The 21,563-nt window shown below is 46.4% G+C and overlaps 1 protein-coding gene across 1 annotated transcript in view; it reads left to right on the plus strand.

The window, feature by feature from the left end:
* LOC123101203 (protein NRT1/ PTR FAMILY 8.3-like) overlaps window positions 1-21,563 on the plus strand; it is a 41,076-nt gene that overhangs the window by 18,618 nt on the left and 895 nt on the right. Inside the window, exons 3-7 of the mRNA XM_044522762.1 lie at window positions 16,863-16,928; window positions 17,533-17,638; window positions 18,144-18,361; window positions 18,461-18,987; window positions 19,362-20,027. Of these exons, the coding sequence (XP_044378697.1) occupies window positions 16,863-16,928; window positions 17,533-17,638; window positions 18,144-18,361; window positions 18,461-18,987; window positions 19,362-20,027 (1,583 nt within the window). The remainder of the gene's footprint in view (window positions 1-16,862; window positions 16,929-17,532; window positions 17,639-18,143; window positions 18,362-18,460; window positions 18,988-19,361; window positions 20,028-21,563) is intronic.

Below are 21,563 nucleotides of genomic sequence, written 5' to 3' on the forward strand. Positions count from 1 at the left end.
TCCATCCTAAGCACGCTTAACTTCCGGGTTCTATTCTCCCTCGATTCCAAGTCTGCACTTGTTGTTTTCCTGACAATAGTAAGATGTCAATCCTATTAACCCTCGGGAGTTTAGCTTGAGCATGAAGTCACACATTTCGCTGTTTGAGTTTAAAACTATTGTTCTAAAAAACAATAATTATTTAGTAACACTAATATTTCTTTAATAAGGAGTTTGACCACATTTTGACCAAAGTTTGACCACAATTTGACCAGATTTGACCAAAATTCCAAAAAACTGAAATAATTATTTAGTAACACTAATATTCTTGAATAATTATTTAGTAACACTAATACTTGGATAAGTAGCTTGACCACAGTTTGACCAAATTTGACCAAAATAAAAAAAAACTAAAATTTGAGCATAACTTTTTTCCTTTTAGAATTTGAGGATTCTAAAAATTTGCAAACAGGTCGTAGGCGGTCTCCATCGTATGCGGATTTTCATGCTGAACATTTTGATATATTATACGTTTTTTTTCTGACATCGTATGCAAAAGTTATAGCTGTTTTACATTTTCCCTACACTTAAAAACATGTCCAAATTTAAGTTTTTAAATTTTCCTAACTAGTAGATTTAGTAACATAAATACATCTCGAAGGATTTTAATTTTTGAAACATTTTGATATATTATACGTTTTTTTCTAACATCGTATGCAAAAGTTATAGCCGTTTTACATTTTCCCTACACTTTTTGCAAAACATGTCCAAATTTAAGTTTTTAAATTTTCCTAACTAGTAGATGTAGTAACATAACTACATCTCGAAGGATTTTAATTTTTGAAGTTTTTATCATTTTCTTTTGCTTTTTACAAAACCGAAAAGGCGATCCACCGGGGGGGGGGGGGGTAGAGTTTCAAAATAGGACCTTTAGTAGTAGCGAGGGATTTTACCCCTCGCTACTACTATGGCATGTCCCGGAGGGGCACGGTTGAGACCTCTTAGTAGTAGCGAGGGGTAAAAACTTAGTAGTAGCGCGGGTTTATAACCCTCGCTACTACTATGGCATGGCCCAGGGGCACGGTAGAGACCGCTTAGTAGTAGCGAGGGGTAAAAACCAGCGCTACTGCTATCAACTTAGTAGTAGCGAGGGTTAAAAACCCGCGCTACTACTATGGCATGTCCCGGGGGCACGGTAGAGACCGCTTAGTAGTAGCGAGGGTAAAAAACCAGCGCTACTGCTATCAACTTAGTAATAGCGAGAGTTAAAAACCCGCGCTACTGGTAAGATTCTGTGTATAGGCTTTTCCCTAGTAGTGCATGCTTAACTTATATTATTTTGAGAGTCCTTTAGAACAACATGGCAATTTGCTTTTAGGCATTATAAAAACTTTCATATAAGTGCATTGAATACTAAGAGAAGTTTGATACTTGATGATTGTTTTGAGATATGGAGATGGTGATATTAGAGTCATGCTAGTTGAGTAGTTGTGAATTTGAGAAATACCCGTGTTGAAGTTTGTGATTCCTGTAGCATGCACGTATGGTAAACCGTTATGTGATGAAGTCGGAGCATGATCTATTTATTGATTGCCTTCCTTATGAGTGGCGGTCGGGGACGAGCGATGGTCTTTTCCTACCAATCTATCCCCCTAGGAGCATGCGTGTAGTACTTTGTTTCGATAACTAATAGATTTTTGCAATAAGTATGTGAGTTCTTTATGACTAATGTTGAGTCCATGGATTATACGCACCCTCACCCTTCCACCATTGCTAGCCTCTCTAGTACCGTGCAACTTTTGCCGGTACCATAAACCCACCATATACCTTCCTCAAAACAGCCACCGTACCTACCTATTATGGCATTTCCATAGCCATTCCGAGATATATTGCCATGCAACTTTCCACCGTTCCGTTTTCTATGACACGCTTCATCATTGTCATATTGCTTTGCATGATCATGTAGTTGACATCGTATTTGTGGCAAAGCCACCGTTCATAATTCTTTCATACATGTCACTCTTGATTCATTGCATATCCCAGTACACCGCTGGAGGCATTCACATAGAGTCATATTTTATTCTAAGTATTGAGTTGTAATTATTGAGTTGTAAGTAAAAAGAAGTGTGATGATCATCATTATTAGAGCATTGTCCCAGTGAGGAAAGGATGATGGAGACTATGATTCCCCCACAAGTCAGGATGAGACTCCGGAAGAAAAAGAAAAAAAGAAAAAAAGAAAAGAGGCCAAAAGAAAAGAAAGAAAGAAGGATCAAACAAAAAAAAATGAGAGAAAAGGAGATAAGGGACAATGTTACTATCCTTTTTCCACACTTGTGCTTCAAAGTAGAACCATGATCTTCATGATAGAGAGTCTCCTATGTTGTCACTTTCATAAACTAGTGGGAATTTTACATTATAGAACTTGGCTTGTATATTCCAATGATGGGCTTCCTCAAATTGCCCTAGGTGTTCGTGAGCAAGCAAGTTGGATGCACACCCACTTAGTTTCTTTTGTTGAGCTTTCATACACTTATAGCTCTAGTGCATCCGTTTCATGGCACTCCCTACTCACTCACATTGATATCTATTGATGGGCATCTCCATAGCCCATTGATATGCCTAGTTGATGTGAGACTATCTTCTCCTTTTTGTCTTCTCCACAACCACCATTCTATTCCACCATAGTGCTATATCCATGGCTCACGCTCATGTATTGCGTGAAAATTGAAAAAGTTTGAGAACATCAAAAGTATGAAACAATTGCTTGGCTTGTCATTGGGGTTGTGCATGATTTAATATTTTGTGTGATGAAGATAGAGCATAGCCAGACTATATGATTTTGTAGGGATAACTTTCTTTAGCCATGTTATTTTGAGAAGAGATGATTGCTTAGTTAGTATGCTTGAAGTATTATTATTTCTATGTCAATATTAAACTTTTATCTGAATCTTTCGGATTTGAACATTCATGCCACAATAAAGAAAAAATACATTGAGAAATATGTTAGGAAGCATTCCAGATCAAAAATTCTGTTTTTATCATTTACGTACTCGAGGACGAGCAGGAATTAAGCTTGGGGATGCTTGATACGTCTCCAATGTATCTATAATTTTTGATTGTTCCATGCTATTATATTATCTGTTTTGGATGTTAATGGGCTTTATTTTACACTTTTATATTATTTTTGGGACTAAACTATTAACCGGAGGCCCAGCCCAAATTGCTTTTTTTAGGCCTATTTTAGTGTTTCGCAGAAAAGGAATATCAAATGGAGTCCAAATGGAATGAAACCTTCGGGAGCGTTATTTTTGGAACAAACGTGATCCAGGAGACTTGGAGTGGACGTCAAGAAACAATCAAGGAGGCCACGAGGCAGGGGGGCATGCCCACCCCCCTGGGCACGCCCTCCATCCTCGTGGGCCCCTTGTTGCTCCACAGACCTACTTCTTCCTCCTATATATATCCATATACCCCGCAAACATCCAGGAGCACCACAAAACCCTATTTCCACCGCTGCAACCTTCTGTACCTAACAGATCCCATCTTGGGGCCTTTTCTGGAGCTCCGCCGGAGGGGGCATTGCTCACGGAGGGCCTCTACATCAACTCCATGGCCCCTCCAATGATGTGTGAGTAGTTTACTTCAGACCTTTGAGTCCATAGCTAGTAGCTAGATGACTTCTTCTCTCTCTGGATCTCAATACAAAGTTCTCCTTGATTCTCTTGGAGATCTATTCGATGTAATCTTCTTTTGCGGTGTGTTTGTCGAGATCCGATGAATTGTGGGTTTATGATCAAGTTTATCTATGAACAATATTTGAATCTTCTTTGAATTCTTTTATGTATGATTGGTTTATCTTTGCAAGTCTCTTCAAATTATTAGTTTGGTTTGGCCTACTAGATTGATCTTTCTTGCAATGGGAGAAGTGCTTAGCTTTGGGTTCAATCTTGCGGTGCTTAATCCCAGTGACAGAAAGGGAAACGACACATATTGTATTGTTGCCATCGAGGATAAAAAGCTGGGGTTTACATCATATTGCATGAGTTTATCCCTCTACATCATGTCATCTTGCTTAAGGCGTTACTCTGTTCTTATGAACTTAATACTGTAGATGCATGCTGGATAGCGGTCGATGTGTGGAGTAATAGTAGTAGATGCAGGTAGGAGTCGGTCTACTTGTCATGGACATGATACCTATATAGATGATCATGCCTAGACATTCTCATAATTATTCGCTTTTCTATCAATTGCTCGACAATAATTTGTTCACCCACCGTAATACTTATGCTATCTTGAGAGAAGCCACTAGTGAAACCTATGGCCCCCGGGTCTATTCTCCATCATATAAGTTTCCAATCTATTTTATTTTGCAATCTTTACTTTCAATCTATATCGTAAAAATACCAAAAATATTTATCTTATTAGTATTATCTCTATCAGATCTCACTCTTGCAAGTGGCCGTGAAGGGATTGACAACCCCTTTATCGCGTTGGTTACGAGGTTCTTATTTGTTTGTGTAGGTATGAGGTGACTCGCGCGTGGTCTCCTACTGGATTGATACCTTGGTTCTCAAAAACTAAGGGAAACAAGACGATGCCCCGCACGTTGCTACGAGAATATTTTGCACTATATTTCAAAGATATTGATTTTATGAAAATAAGAACATTCGAAGAAATAATATGAGAGCTAAAATTAAAAGTACATATGGTTTATTATGCTTGATTACTGTATTTTTTAAATTATTTATTAAATGTGTCACGCATGTTTGCATGTTGAGGTGAACCTTTTCCTATTATTCATTGAATGTTTAAGGGGCCTTTTCTAATGCATGTTGCTTGATGAGGTGTCATGTTTGCATGTTGAGAGAAATATGTTAGTGGGGGCTAGCTATTTAGATATAGAAGATACTTATGCTGCTTTACTGCATCACCCTTTTCTCTTCAAGGGAAAACCAACGCAGTGCTCAAGAGGTAGCAACAATCTTGTGACACAAGGGATGATATGATACCAATATGATATGGTATGTATGCAATGGGACATGTAGATCACTAATGTACACAAGTAATGTTGCCGGCAATACTCAAAGGCTAGTCTCGATAGGTAAATGACGCAAAAAGGGCTAGGGGTTATCAATGCAATGGTAAGGGAATATACAATGGAGGGATACCACGATACCAAGATGATATATGGAGGTTACCGTACATGTCGATGATGAGTGGCGGTGATCTTGATGGAGATACCAAGATGATGGAGACTCGTCCCTAAGTAGCCGAAACACCCTAGGAAACGGAAAAACCGTGAAATCAAAATCTCAAATGTCAAAATGGTGGTAGCGGGATGCGGTGGTGGTTGCGAAGCTCAATGGGATTGCGGAAACGGAGGGTAGGGTGGTGGACTATACATGGTGTTGGAGTTGGAAGCACGGTCCCTAAGTAGCCAAAACACCTTAGGAGACACAACTCACAACACAAACACAATTGGGTTAAGTTGGGGTGGCAAAAGTATATGGTGGACAAGCCTATGTGATGTAGGGTGAAACCCTAGATGGCCGATCTTTCACGAAAGGAGCGGATCCCAAAGAGAAACACGAAGAATACGAGGGAAAACACGAGAGAATCACTCAAACCAACAAGATTCGATTACACATGTGCTAGATCCTCGAAACACAAAGAGATACATGATGATCCAAGGTCAACAAAGGATGATACAAGTAACCGGTTCTTCTCCTAGAAGGAGGTCTTGATGGGGCCGCCCAAGAGGGGGTCTTGAATCCAAGTTGACCTTCTCCGAAGAGGGGCCACAGTCTCTCTCGAGGAGGAGATCGGTATGGATGAGCGAAGCTCTATCTCGAAATGTGAGCTAAACCAACACTAACCCTAGCTAGGATGAATGGGGGGTCTATTTATAGTCTAAGTGCAAAAGGGGGCGAAGTGAAGGGGTACATGGGCCTCGGGCCCGAATCTAGACGCAGCCAGGTACCGGACGTCCGCTGGGGACCGGTCGTCCGGTGTCTCAGGAGCTGTCGGACGTCCCGTGTCCTTCGGTCATCCACTGGTTCTGCTCTGTGATGGGGGTGCCGGACGTCCGGAGGCTCCAGACTTCCGTTGATGTTGGCTCGGGTGCTGGTGCGCCGGTCGTACGGTCCGGACCGGACGTCCGCTCGTTCGCTTGGGGTGCAGGGGCACCGGTCGTCCGGTCTGGGCCGGACGACCGCTGGCTGGAGCTCGGCTGACGCTTCAGGCGCCGGACGTCCGGTCCCGGCCGGTCGTCCGGTGGCTGGGAAATTTCCTGCAACTCTTCTTCTTCTCCGTCTTCTCATCCATCTTCCTCTTCTTCTTGTCCTCACTCCTTAGCTTCTCCATTGTACCTGAGTATACACAAGGTATCCATATGAGGTAGTAGCCATGCTTCATGTGCATCGAAGTGGAATTGTGAGAGGAGAGATGTCACCTCGGTTTCAAGGGCTCTTGCACGTGATCGAGTCATGGGTCCGGTAGGCACTTGATGAGACGATGGTAGGTCCATGGGGATGACCTTGGGATGATCCGCATCATCTCCCCTCCCTTGGGGAAGATCCGGCCTCGGATCAAAATCTTCATCACCATGGAAAGGAGAAAGATCTTTGACGTTGAAGATGTCGCTCATGTTGTACTTGTCGCGTGGAAGGTCGATCTTGTAAGCATTGTCGTTGTAGCGTGCAAGCACCTTGAAGGGTCCATCCGCTCGTGGACGAAGCTTGGATTTGTGTTCTTGTGGGAAGCGGTCCTTGCGAAGGTGTAGCCACACTCAATCACCAATGTTGAAGACCATAGGTTGCTTGTTGAAGTTGAGCTTGGTCGCAAGCCGTTGAACTTGGCGCTCGATGGTGTTTCTTGTATCTTCATGCATCTTCTTGAGATGTGTCACACGTGCACTTGCGTCCAAATTGACGTGCTCTTGGAGTGGTAGAGGAAGAATGTCCAATGGTGACAATGGGTTGAATCCGTAAACGACCTCGAAAGGCGACTTGCCGGTTGTTGAGTGTCTTGCTCGGTTGTAGGCGAACTCGGCGATAGGTAGGCACTCCTCCCACTCCTTGATGTTCTCCTTGATGAGTAATCGAAGTAGAGCGGAGAGTGTGCGGTTTGTCACCTCCGTTTGGCCGTCGGTTTGAGGATGGTAAGCCGTGGAGAAGAGTAGCTTGATTCCGAGCTTGGCGCATAGAGTCTTCCAAAAGTAGCTAAGGAACTTGACGTCGCGGTCCGAGACAATTGTCTTTGTTACACCATGGAGACGCAATATTTCCCGACAAAAGAGATTAGCAACATGTGAAGCATCGTCTATCTTGTGACAAGGAATAAAATGTGCCATTTTGGAGAAACGGTCCACAACTACAAATATGGAATCTTTCCCATTGCGAGTTTTTGGCAAACCAAGTACAAAGTCCATGCTTATGTCCTCCCAAGGTTGGTATGGAATTGGTAAAGGCATATAGAGACCATGAGATTGAGCTTTGGACTTAGCTTTGCGGCATGTCGAACATCGGTTGGTGAAGCGATTGACATCGCGAAACATCTTTGGCCAAAAGTAGCTCTTCGAGAGCGTGGCGAACGTCTTGTCGCGTCCGAAATGTCCCATTAATCCTCCTCCATGCGATTCCTGCAAAAGCAATAAACGAAGGGATGACTTGGGGATGCAAAGTTTGTTAGCTCTCATAAGGTAACCATCTTTGATGTAATAGCGTTCGCATGATGTATGCGACAAACACTTGGCATAAGGAATGGCAAAAGTCTCATCATGCGCATACAATTGTTTGATATGCTCGAAGCCAATGACATCTAAGTCAAGTTGCGTGACTAGCATGCATATGCGGGAAAGAGCATCCGCGACAATGTTTTCTTTACCCTTGATGTACTTGATGACATAGGGAAGAATTCACTCCATTTAGCATGACGGTTGTTCAACTTAGTTTGACCCTTGAGATACTTGAGGGTCTCATGATTAGTATGAATGATAAACTCATGGGGACGAAGGTAATGTTCCCATTCATGTAAAACACGGACTAAAGCATATAGCTCTTTGTCATAGATGGGATAGTTGAGTTGCGCTCCGGAAAGTTTCTCACTAAAGTAAGCTATGGGGCGCTTCTCTTGCGTTAACACACCTCCTATGCCATTACCGCTAGCATCGCAATGAATCTCAAAAGGCTTGTCGAAGTTGGGTAAAGCAAGCACGGGAGCATGAGTAAGCAAATTCTTAAGCTCATTGAAAGCAATATCTTGAGATGGTCCCCAAACAAAAGGCGCGTTCTTCTTGCTCAAAGCATGCAAAGGTGAAGCAATGGTGCTAAAATCCTTCACGAATCTACGGTAGAAACCGGCTAAACCAAGAAAACTACACACTTGTTGCAAATTGGTTGGTTGGGGCCAAGTTTTAATAGCATTGATCTTGGACTCATCTACATGAACACCCTTAGAAGAGACAACAAATCCTAAGAAAACGAGCTTATCAACACCAAAAAGGCATTTCTCCATATTAGCATAGAGACGCTCTTTCCTAAGAGTTTGCAAAACGGTGCGGACATGGGTGACATGCTCTTGGATAGATTTGCTAAACACAAGAATGTCATCAAAGTAAACCACAACAAATATACCAATGTAAGAGCGAAAGACATGATTCATAAGGCGCATAAAAGTGCCCGGTGCTTCTGAGAGACCCATAGGCATGACTAACCACTCATACAAACCAAACTTGGTTTTGAAGGCGGTTTTCCATTCATCACCCTCTTGTATGCGGATTTGATAGTAACCACTCTTAAGATCAATTTTGGAAAATATAGTGGCACCGCTAAGTTCATCAAGCATATCATCAAGGCGTGGAATGGGATACCTATATCTAACGGTGATAGCATTGATATGTCTACAATCGGAGCACATGCGAAAGCTACCATCACGTTTTGGCACAAGAATGACCGGTATGGCACAAGGGCTCAAACTTTCACGCACATGACCATGGTCTATGAGATGCTTTACTTGCCTTTGGATTTCTTTGGTTTCTTCGGGATTGACGCGGTATGGAGCTTTGTTGGGAAGCGACACTCCAGGGATGAGATCAATTCGGTGCTCAATGCCTCGTAGTGGAGGTAGACCCGGAGGTAGCTCATCGGGGAAAACTTCTTGGAATTCCTGCAATAGAGAAGATAACACCAAAGGTAGATTGTGAGAGTTGTTAGTTTTTGTGACCTCGTCCTTGCATAATAGGACATAGTGTAGGACACTTGATGGGTTCTCACACACTTCTCTCATCTCACGTTTGGTGGCAAATAGAACGAAGTTCTTGTTTTCGCTCATCGTGGAGGCACTCAATTTGGGCTTGTGGCGCTCACTCTCTTTTTGGTGGCTCACTCTCTCACCATTCTCTCCACGATGGGTGGCTTGCTTATCAGCGATCACTTGGCTTGGAGACATGGGTCGTAATACAAACTCCTTTCCTTGCATCTTGAAGCTATAGTGGTTTGTACGCCCATTGTGGACGACTCCTCTATCGAATTGCCATGGCCGTCCAAGGAGAAGATGGCAAACGGTCATTGGGATGACGTCGCATTCCAAGGTGTCTTCATAAGCACCGATTTTGAAGGATACTTGTACTCGGTGCTCGACTTGGATAGTGCCGGAGTCACTAAGCCATTGCACTTTGTATGGATGTGGATGCTTCGTCTTGGGCAATTGGAGCTTGGAGCAAAGTTTTTCACTTGCGAGATTGTGACAACTCCCTCCATCGATGATGACCTTGACGGATCGTCCATTGATGCCGGCCCTTGGTGTGGAATATGGTGCATCTTTGGTCTTCTTCTTGGTGATGTTGGAGGGTCAAGACTTTTGAGACAACAAGTGCGGGACTTGTGTCTTCATCACAAAAGACTTGTTCTTCTTCATTGTTCACTTGGCAGTGCATGGCCACTTGCTCAAGGGCTTCCATTTCTCCTTCGCTCATGGAATCATAAGTGCCATCGTCATTGAAGATCATTGTGCCCTTGTTGGTGCACTCATAGGACTTGTGGCCTCGGCCTCCGCAAGTGAAACACTTGAGGGAACTCGTCTTGACGGTCTCATCGGTTGGGGTAGATGAAGATGAAGCTCTCGTCTTGAAGTTGCTCGTAGGAGGATGACTTGTAGTTGACGAAGTTTTCTTGGAAGTCGGCTTGTCGATGTTGGAAGTAGACGTTCTTTTAGTCGGTGTTGGAGTCGTTGAAGCTTGGTTATTGGAGAAGCCGTAGGACTTGGATGAGAACTTGGCGTACTTGAAGTCATCTTGCACTTGGCGTTCCGCTTTGGTAGCTTGGTGCACAAGCTCGATGAGATTTGAGTATGGTTGGAAGTCGGCGATCTTCTTGATGGGATGATTGAGTCCATTCAAGAAACGTGCCATAGTTTTCTCACCATCTTCCGTCACATTGGCTCTTATCATTGCAATCTCCATCTCCTTGTAGTATTCTTCAACGCTCTTGGTTCCTTGCTTGAGTTGTTGGAGTTTCTTGAAGAGGTCGCGGTTGTAGTAGGTAGGCACGAAGCATGCTCTCATGACATCCTTCATTTGTGCCCAAGTAGTGATGGGTGGATTACCTCTTGCCTCGCGGTGCTCAATGACTTGTTCCCACCAAATGAGGACATAGTCTTGGAACTCAAGGGATGCCATCGCGATCTTCTTCTCTTCTTCATAATTGTGCAAACGGAAGATCTTGTCAACTTTCAATGCCCATGAAAGGTATTCTTCGGGATCATTGCTTCCGTTGAACTTGGGCATGGTGAACTTGAGCTTGCCGTAGCGTTGTTCTTCATTGTGTTGGGGTCGGGGATGATGATGCCCATGTTGTAGATGATTGTCCAACTCGTGGGTACTCTTGACGTGGAGGGTTATCAACCTCGTGTTGCTCTTGCCGAGGATTGGGTCCATTGTCTTCTTGTTCTCGATGGACTTGATGTTCTTGTCTCGCTAGAGGGGGAGCTTGTCTATCTTGACGAGGCGCTTGTCTATCTTGACGAGGTGCTTGTCTATCTTGACGAGGAGCTTGTTGACGCACACGTCTTTGGTAAATTCTTTCTTGAGCTTCATCGTGAAGTGCTTCTCGATGTAGTCGAGCTTGTCGGCCTCGGTCGGCTACAGCACGACTTGATGCATGAAGGGCACGTTGCGCTTCAAGTGCTTGAGCTTCACGTAGTTGTTGTTCTTGGCGTTCCGCCTCGGCGTCTTGTGCATCTTGATGTTGTCGCGCTCGCTCCTCTTGTTCGTGTTGACGTTGGCGATGCCGTTCCCGAGCTAGCGCAAAGGCTTCTTCGGCTTGACGTCGTCGATGTTCTTGCGAGTCGGTGTCTCGAAGTGGACTGAGGTTTGCTTGACGCTCGTTGCGCGCGGCTCGACGGAGAGTGTTCGATGACGGTGTACTTGAACCGGAGATGGTGTCGTCGGAGTGTCGACTTGAACGGCTCCTTCTTGAAGTGGAAGAAGAGCGGTTGAGCAACAAAGCGCGAATCTCGTCCATCCTTGCGTCATTCTCTTGCTTGTGATCGTCGAGCTTGTTGTCAAAGTAGTCCCTTGTACGTTGCTCGGGAAGTCGTAAGTCGGCGGCAAGGTTGTCGATGCGTTCACTCATAGCTTGTTGCTCTTGATGCAAAGCACGTTGTGCACCAAAGAGGTAACTCTTGGTGACGAAGGAGTTCATGTCGTCGTCTTGCTCCATGAAGAGCGGGTTGGTAGAAGTACTTGGCCTATCCATCATTCCAAGACAAGTGTGAGTGGAAGAAAGGGAAGAACCAATATCAAATGTACCTTGACCGATGTTGACAATGGATCAAAGATGACTCCAATGTGTAACAAGGAAATAGCACAATTGGTACCAATTCTTGTCGGTTCTCACACCTACACAAGTAAAATCTTTTGGTGGAGCTTGGTTAGGATGGTGGCACAATTTTTAATGGGAATGTAAGCAAGATTCAATAATGTTGGAAAAGATTCACAAGATGCAATGTAACAAGTAGACCAAGCATATACGGTACACGGAAACACACACGCAAAAAGATAAGTGGGGTTGAGCAACCAAGGGTGAGCCAAAATGTGGAATCCACAAAAATGCTCTTGTTGCACAACACTAGAGAGACGCTAGCACGATTGCACGATAAGCGGATACAAGAACTTGTGCACAACCTACTTAGCAAAAATGCAATGACTTCTATCCCAAATATGTTTTATGCAAGGTGTTGCTATGATAGGATCCAAGATGATCGAGTATGACAATCTTAATGTTGTATGATGCTATGGTTCTTGCTTAAAGCTCTTTGCTTATCTTTCCTCTTTGCTTAAAAGCTTGGTTGGCTCTTTGATGTTTGAGCTCTTTTCTTATGCGATGCTTGACGAACCAAGATAGCAAGTGAGTATGCGATGACAACTTTGTGACACAAGAGATGATACCAATATAGGCAACAATGATGTATGTATGTATGCTATGGGAAGTATGATCACTAATGGGCACAAGTCTCGTTGCCGACAATACTCAATGGCTAGTCTCGATGGGTAAGCAACACAAAGGAGTAAGGCGATGATGGCTAACAATGTGATGGCAAGAGTGATATGTCCAATACCAAGATGAGGTTACCGGTCTTGCTTCCGGTATGGTGTCAAAATGGTGGCACGAATACCAAGTCGTAGTCGAGGTGGTCGTTGTTGATGACCGGTGTTGATGACGCGTCCGTGGCGAAAATGAGCGGCGGTGATGTCGATGTCGAACCGTACCTAGATAGCTGAAACACAAAAGGATACGGTACCACAACTTAAATTCTCAAAACCAAAGGCGACCAAAATCGTCGAAGTAGGTGGCGGTTCGGTGGTGGTGTGGGTAGGGATATTGGGACGGTTTTGCGGAAGTTGGTGGTGGTGTAGCGGATGATGTTGTGGAAGTAGCGGTCGTCCGGGCGCGGACGGATGTCCGGTCGCCGGTCGTCCGGTAATGTCGGACGTCCGGTGCTTCCTGGGTCGCCGAACGTCCGGTGATGTGACGGTCGTCCGGTGGTCGGGGTCAACACGAGATTTTAGATCCGGGAGCTGATTTTGGGGGGAATATGGGGAATTTGGGAGGGATTTCGAGGTGGATATGGTGGGGGAAGGCTAGATCTATTTGCAACGCAACAAATTCACGGATCAAAACCAACAAAACATCATCACAACTCACAAAACACAAGAAAAATTTGGGGCTATTTTTGGTGGAGATTTTCGGATTAGGACGAAAAACAACAAAATTAGGCTAGCAACACAACGGGGAAGCTCCGAAATCGTGATCAACCTTGCTCATGATACCAAGATGATGTAGGGTGAAACCCTAGATGGCCGATCTTTCACGAAAGGAGCGGATCCCAGAGAGAAACACGAAGAATACGAGGGAAAACACGAGAGAATCACTCAAACCAACAAGATTCGATTACACATGTGCTAGATCCTCGAAACACAAAGAGATACACGATGATCCAAGGTCAACAAAGGACGATACAAGTAACCGGTTCTTCTCCTAGAAGGAGGTCTTGATGGGGCCGCCCAAGAGGGGGTCTTGAATCCAAGTTGATCTTCTCCGAAGAGGGGCCGCAGTCTCTCTCGAGGAGGAGATCGGTATGGATGAGCGAAGCTCTATCTCGAAATGTGAGCTAAACCAACGCTAACCATAGCTAGGATGAATGGGGGGGTCTATTTATAGTCTAAGTGCAAAAGGGGGCGAAGTGAAGGGTACATGGGCCTCGGGCCCGAATCTGGACGCAGCCAGGTACCGGATGTCCGCTGGGGACTGGTCGTCCGGTGTCTCAGGAGCTGTCGTACGTCCGGTGTCCTCCGGTCATCCGCTGGTTCTGCTCTGTGATGGGGGTGCCGGACGTTTGGAGGCTCCGGACTTCCGCTGATGTTGGCTCGGGTGCTGGTGCGCCGGTCGTCCGGTCCGGACCGGACGTCCGCTCGTTCGCTTGGGGTGCAGGGGCACCGGTCGTCTGGTCTGGGCTGGACGTCCGCTGGCTGGAGCTCGGCTGACGCTTCAGGCGCCGGACGTCCGATCCCGGCCGGTCGTCCGGTGGCTGGGAAATTTCCTGCAGCTCTTCTTCTTCTCCGTCTTCTCGTCCATCTTCCTCTTCTTCTTGTCCTTGCTCCTTAGCTTCTCCATTGTACCTGAGTATGCACAAGGTATCCATATGAGGTAGTAGCCATGCTTCATGTGCATCGAAGTGGAATTGTGAGAGGAGAGATGTCACCTCGGTTTCAAGGGCTCTTGCACGTGATCGAGTCATGGGTCCAGTAGGCACTTGATGAGACGATGGTAGGTCCATGGTGATGACCTTGGGATGCTCCGCATCACTATGCGGAAGTGGTGGTGGTTGATGAAGAAGCAATCGTCCCTAAGTAGCCGAAACACCTTAGGAGACTCAAGTCACAACTCAAACAACCGCTAATGCGAAGGGAGCAAAATTGGTTAGGTTGCGGAAGTCGGTGGTGGTGTAGCGGATGATGTGGTGGAAGCCTAGGCAAAGATGACAAAGTTTGAAAATTTTATGGATTCAAATGATGTTAGTGGTATTTTTGTGGGAAGGGGGATGTCAAGAGCTTCAAAACGAGCTAAAGAACGTCAAAATCGGAGTTCGGATGAATTAGTTACGGCCGAAACAAGAATCAGCCGAAATCTGAAACTACAGTTTACAGACGTCCGTAAAAGGACGGATGTCCGGGGCCCGGACGTCCGGTCGGTTCGGAAATCCATAAATTCTGCTCGGGTTAGGGGGTTCCGGTCGTCCGTAAAGTTGCGGACGTCCGGTTGTTCCAGGGGCTCCAGACGTCCGTAAAACGTCGGTCGTCCGATGGATCGGGGTCAATGCGAAATTTCAGATCCGGGACGCGATTTTGGGCGGAATTTGGGGATTTTGGGGTCAAAATTAAGGAGATTTCATGGATGAAAGATGGAGAAATTTGGGGAGATGCTAGATCCACTTGAAACCAAGCAAATCCATGGATCAAAGTCAACAAAACTTCTTCAAACAAACAAATCACCAAAAAGAAATTGGGGCTAATTTTGGTGGGGATTTTCAAATTGGGGAAGAACACAACAAAATCAAGCTAGAAAACAAAGAGGGGAGGCTCCGAAATCGTGATCAACGTGGCTCATGATACCAAGATGATGTAGGGTGGAACCCTAGATGGCCGATCTTTCACGAAAGGAGCGGATCCCGCGAAGAACACGAAGAACACGAGGGGGAAAACAAGGGGAATCACGAGGGGAAACACGAGAGAAACACTAAAACCAACAAGATATGGTCACACATATGCTAGATCCTCAAAACACGAGAGGAGATACAAGATCCAAAGTCAACAAGGGACGATACAAATGGTAACTGGTCTTCTCTGTGAGGAGGTCTTGAATCCACAAGGGGAGATCTTCCCGTAAAGGGGTCTTGAATCCAAGGTGGATCTTCTCCGAAGAGGGGCCGCGGTCTCTCTCAAGGAGTAGATTCGATATGGATGAGCGAAGCTCTATCTCACAAATGAGCTAACACAACGCTAACCCTAACTAGGAGGAGGTGGAGGAGTATATATAGTCTAGGTCCACGAAGGGGTAAGTGGGAGAGGGATACATGGGCCTCGGGCCCGATTTTTGTACGCAGACAAGTACCGGACGTCCGCTGGGGACCGGTCGTCCGGTGGTTCGTGGGCTTCCGGACGTCCGGTAGTCGCCGGACTTCCGCTCACTTTGGCTCGGTTGAGGTGGCACCGGATGTCCGGTGTCGTCGGTCTTCCGCTGATTTGGCTCAGGTGTAGATGTGCCAGTCCTCCGGTGGGGGCCAAATGTCCGCTCGCTGGGAGGGGTCGGTCGTCCGGTGTCGTCCGAACGTCCGCTCGCTGGAGCTTCTTCGGCAGCTCTTCTTCTTGCTTCTTCGTTTCCACGCTTTCCTCGCGGATGGTGTGGTTGTACACTTGCGCTCGCACTCCTCCTCGTCATCCGTGAAGTTCCGACAATACCTATGCATGCACACGAGAGGGGTGTCAAGTAGTATACCATCCTCGAAGGGGTCAAGTGAGCACGTGTAAAGAAGATGATTCAACTTTGTGTATGTGAAGTTGATGTCACACGTGTCACTTGCCAAACGGACTCGTGACCTGGTGATGCCCGTAGGATGCTCCACATCATGTTGGCAAGTGTTGGTTGGCCTTATGGCGTTAGCCTGCTGGAGGTTCTCGCGCACGAGCGCTTTCAAACTGATTCTGCGTGATTAATTGTCTGATTAATTAATTAGTTGTCTGACTCAATAAAAAAAATCCCTATTCTAATTATGTGCAGGTCTAATTAATTAGTTACATAAATGACTTAGATTTTAAATTGATTTGGTGCAAAAATCTTTGTTTAAATGGACCTAATTAATCACACATGTAATTAACAGTCTGGCAAACTGGTTGTATTAATGCCTTGATTTCCAAATGGATTCGGCACTAGATTTCCAATTACTTTTGGAGGTGGATGCATGACTAATTTGATGATATTAATTTTCTACCTAATTAATTAGTTGCCTTCCTAACTGAAAAATAGGTACTTCCAACTATCTATTAATGAATCAATTTTCAAATTGATTAGGCGTGAAAAAATCTCTATTTAAATGGATCTAATTAATTGCACATGTATAACCGTCTGTCTAATTAATTGTATTAATGACTTCATTTTTAAATTGGTTCGCACTATATTTTTTTGCAATAATGGTTGTGTGCGAAGGACTACATACATATTCACAGTTAATAGTAGAGATATGCACAACATCACAAGGTCATACTCCGTATTTCTATAAATTGAGATGTCTTTGTTCAACCTGTGTACAAGGTCTCTATCTACTAGGCTGGGAGTCTAACCACCATGGAATCTCTTGAGGAAATCTCACAGCAGGAAGAACCAATTATTGAGGTCAGTTCCTCTGCTAGTTCTTCTACATTCAACTCTACCAGTAGCTTGAATTTCTGAAGCAATGATTCTTTTTTATGTGCTTCGTTGTCACCAATATCTATGAAGATGTGAAAACTTAGTTCTTTGATGCCCAAAGTAACATATTGTAGCATGCATATGGATGTCATATCAAACGCATCTCGTTTATTTTTTTACTGTTGCGGATTAGCGCAATATGACCCCCTGCATGGCTGCATATTGCTTTGCTGAGATCTAACAAATGCTAGCTTACATGTCTGATGCAATACTGATGATTTTCTCTTAATATTGTCTTGAAAACAACAAAAGTATTAACAGTTTAACCGGACACCAGTTTCTGCATGCTATTCACACTGTGATCCTAGGCTCTCTTTTTTATCATGTACTCCTCCTGTAAACTTTTATAAGATCGTTTAAATCAGTACTTTAAAAGTTTATAGAGGGAGGCACTCCTGCATTTGTACAGCCATTTCAATCTTTTGCAGAAAGATACTAGTATCACTAAAAAGAATTATTTACAGCCATTTCAAACTTTTGCAGAAATATACTAGTAATACTAAAAAGAATTAGATTTGTCTTATTGCAGGACTCAGTAGAACGTATAGGAGACCGAAATGTTGACATTAAAGTAACTCCAACTCCTTTAGCGAAGCACGGTACCGGCAGTTGGAAAGCATGCAAGTTTATCTTAGGTAAACGGGAACTATATGTAATACCATGTTCTCATGCAGCAGCTCAAAAAAATAAAAACTTCTCATGTAGATCTGGTAGAAAAAAATATCTAGTGTTCTTCATTTCAGTTAAATTTTCCAAATATTGTGCTCAGACTGCACATATACATTGCTATTGTTCCGTTGTGCTACTCATTACTATTTTTGGAAGTGCCTCGCATGATTTCATATAGAGTAGACCCCGGGGGCAATAATCGTTTCCATTATTATATGTCTAGAGAATAGTCTTTTTTTTTCAGTTATATCTAGAGAATCAATCATGTTGAATTTGCTTAACAAGTAACAACCAACAAACTACAGTAACTTACTACACTAAAGTTTCTTTTTTTTTTGTCTCAAATGAAACAACTTTAACAATGGAAACGATCATTGCCCCCGGGGTTACTGTATGTGTGAAAAAACTTTCGGATATTTTGGAGCCGGCAGTAATTACACGTGAGTTGCGACTTAATTACACTGCATGCAGCGACGGAGTGCTTCGAGGAGCTAGCATACTATGGGATCCAGTTCAACCTGGTAACCTTCCTCAAGACCATCTTACACGAGAGCAATGTGTCGGCAGCAAGAAACTACACGAATTGGCAGGGGACTTGCTACGTGGCTCCCCTCGTCGGAGCGATCGTGGCAGACTCCTACCTGGGAAGATACCTGACCACACTGGCCTTCTTCGCTGTTTACCTAATCGTAAGCACCACAAGCTAATCCCTTCGATAATCATCCCTCAGATGGAATTACCAAGTTTCTTAATAGTTCTATATATTTTTGCAATTGCAACGACACAAGGGAATGGCTGCAATGTCAATTTCAGCATCGTTGCGGCCGGATGGCTCGTCGTCTTCTCCTCAGTCCGTCATCTTCTTCCTTGGCCTGTACATGATGGCCATCGGAGCCGGCGGCATCAAGCCCTGCGTCTCCTCCTTCGGCGCCGACCAGTTCGACGACACGGACCCGACGGAGAGGCTGAAGAAGAACTCCTTCTTCAACTGGTTCTTCTTCTCCGTCTACATCGGCAGCTTCGTCGCCGGCACCGTCGTTGTGTGGGTGCAGGACCACTACGGGTGGGTGATAGGCCTCTGGATCCCCACCCTGTTCATCGCATTGGCCATGGCGAGTTTTTTCCTGGGATCCAGTTCCTATAGAGTGCAGAAGCCTCTCGGAAGCCCACTGGTAAGCGTTTGCCAGGTCATCGTCGCGGCTGTCCGGAAGCGGAATGTAGATTTGCCACGTGATGCTTCTCTTCTTTACGAGCTACCTGAGGATGTGCCAATGGCGGAAGGTACCAAGAAATTGCAGCATACACCGGTGATCCGGTAAGTGGTTTTCTTTTGAGTCTGTCTAAAGCACATTTGGATATTTTTTAGTCCTCATAGTTATTGCACATTTAAGTACTCGCATGAATCTTCGCATAAAATTAATAATATATGACTTAGATGTGTAATATTTAGGCCATGTTTGGTAGTCGCCCGCTCCCGGAATCTGCGGAGGGGGGAATTGCAGCTCCGTCGTTTTAAACTGCTCCGCCAACTCCGCTCCCAGAGTTGTGGAGCGGAGTGGTACCGAACAGGGTCTTAGGGCACATCTAAATGTGTTTTAGCGAAACTTTTATTTTTCATACATACATAGGCTGTCTGGAATCTGGATCGATCTGTTTGCTGTTAGCTGATTGAAGGTATTTCTTGGCCAGTTTCCTGGACAAGGCTGCAGTGATCTCTTCGGCCGAAGAGCTTTACTCTGCTCCATGGAGGGTTTGCACAGTCACACAAATCGAGGAGCTTAAGATCGTGATCGGCATGCTCCCGATCTGGGCCACCGGTATCGTGTTCTTCGCCGTCCTCGCGCAGTTCTCCTCGACGTTCCTGGTGCAAGGGAGGATGATGGACACGATGGTCGGCACCTTCGCCATCCCTCCGGCGTCCTTGGCTTGCTTCGACGCCGTGAGCGTCATCCTCTTCGTGCCCGTCTACGACAGGGTGCTCATCCCGACGGCGAGGAGGTTCACCGGTAACGAGCGGGGGTTCTCGGAGCTACAGCGGTTCGGCATCGGCCTATTCCTCTCCATCCTGGTCATGGCGGCCGCTGTGGTGGTGGAGACGCGGCGGTTGGCGCTCGGCCGGATGTGCATCCTGTGGCAGGTGCCACAGTATCTCCTGGTCGGCGCCAGCGTCGTGTTCGCGTGCGTCGGGCAGTCGGAGTTCTTCTACAATGAGGCTCCGGAGTCCATGAGGAGCCTTTGCACCGCGCTAGGGCTCCTCACGGTGTCGCTCGGGAGCTACCTCAGCTCGCTCGTGGTAACCCTGGTGGCCAGCATCACGACGAGGGGCGGTGAGCCCGGGTGGATACCTAACAACCTGTTAAAAGGGAGAGAGGGATTTGGTGGAATTGTTGTTGTATTGCTTGAGCCTCGTGGGCATATATATAGGAGTACATGATCTACTTGGAGTACAAGGCAAGCCAGAATATTTTCTACTCTAACCTATGTTTCCTAATACAATCACGTTACTCAACATCCCCCCGCAGTCACAACGGTAGCGACGCAGACGGTGAGACTAGAGAAGAATCCGAAGGCAAGCCGACGGACACCCCCCACAGTCGTAACGGTCGATGCATCGCGGAAGTCGTGGCTGGAGTAGAAACCGACGAGGTTGCTCAAGCAAGCGGTAGCCCTTTGTGCCATTTGTCGATGTAGCCGAGAGCGTGGGTGGTGGAGCCGTAGTCGAGGTAGCCGTGCGAAGAACACCGTGGTCGGTGTCGAGTCAGGGTTCGTCGGTGTCGAGGTAGTCGCCATGGAGCCGCGAAAGAAGAGCAGCGGCGGCGGCGGCCTAAGGAGGCGGCGGCGGCTAGAGAAGGAGCGCGGCGGCGGTGCTCGAAGTAGGCGATAATGAACCCGACAGCATGACGAAGACCAGCGCGGACGGTGACGTTCCCGCGCCAAGGGAGGCGGCGCGGCGCATATCACGTGGAAGTCAACGCGCGTGGACGGCGGTGGATCGCGGGCCGCAGTGTTACGGCCCGAAGAGGCGACGCAACGGCGGCGGACAGGTCGGGGCAACGGCGGGGAAGACCTCAGGGCGGTTGCAGGGATCGCGTGCCACGCTCGCTATGGCCCGACGGGGTGACATAGCGGCAGCACGAGGGTCGGTGCAGCCTCGGGGACGGCCTGGAGCGGACGGCCTCGATGCGGCAATTGACCGCAAGCCGCGGCACTACGGCCCGAAGAGGCGACACAGCGGCAGCGCGCGATATGGTGCAACCACGGAAACAGCCTCAGGGCGGCGGCGGGGACCACGTGCTGTGGCGCTACGGCCCGAAGAGGCGACACAGCGGCGGCGTGGATCGGTGCTGTCGCGGGAAGAACAGTCCATATAGACGACGCAGTTACAGCCCATGCTCAATCGGTGGATAGGCGCACAAACTGTACGACGATCTTCATGTAATCCGGCACGGCACACGTCAGACACCGGACGTTGCAACAGCCTGCAACCAGGCTTGGACACGTACTGCAGGAAGGCATAAGAGGAGTCTCCACTAGCACGGGTAGCCAAAGTGCATGCATCCGGAACGTGGCCACGCTGTGGATCGGTGGGCTGGGGCGGGCGATCGGGCAGCCAACCACGCCCGCGCAGGACGTGTGACTCACGGACCAACGCGGCGAGGACGACGAGTCACGCACGACCACATGAGCGACCGCATCTGGCTCGGGCATGAAGTCCGGGGCGCCGTGTGACACCCGATCCAGTCCAAGTCGATGAAGATGTTGATGTAGTAGTCGGGCATTGTTGACGACGAACGGCGGCGAGCGACTCAACCCGATCTATAGATCGGAGAACCAAAAAAGAACACCGATCAAATGATCGACGAGAGAGAAAAAACCCGGATTAAGAATCGG

This window comes from Triticum aestivum, chromosome 5A, assembly GCF_018294505.1.
Source record: "Triticum aestivum cultivar Chinese Spring chromosome 5A, IWGSC CS RefSeq v2.1, whole genome shotgun sequence".
NCBI lineage: Eukaryota > Viridiplantae > Streptophyta > Magnoliopsida > Poales > Poaceae > Triticum > Triticum aestivum.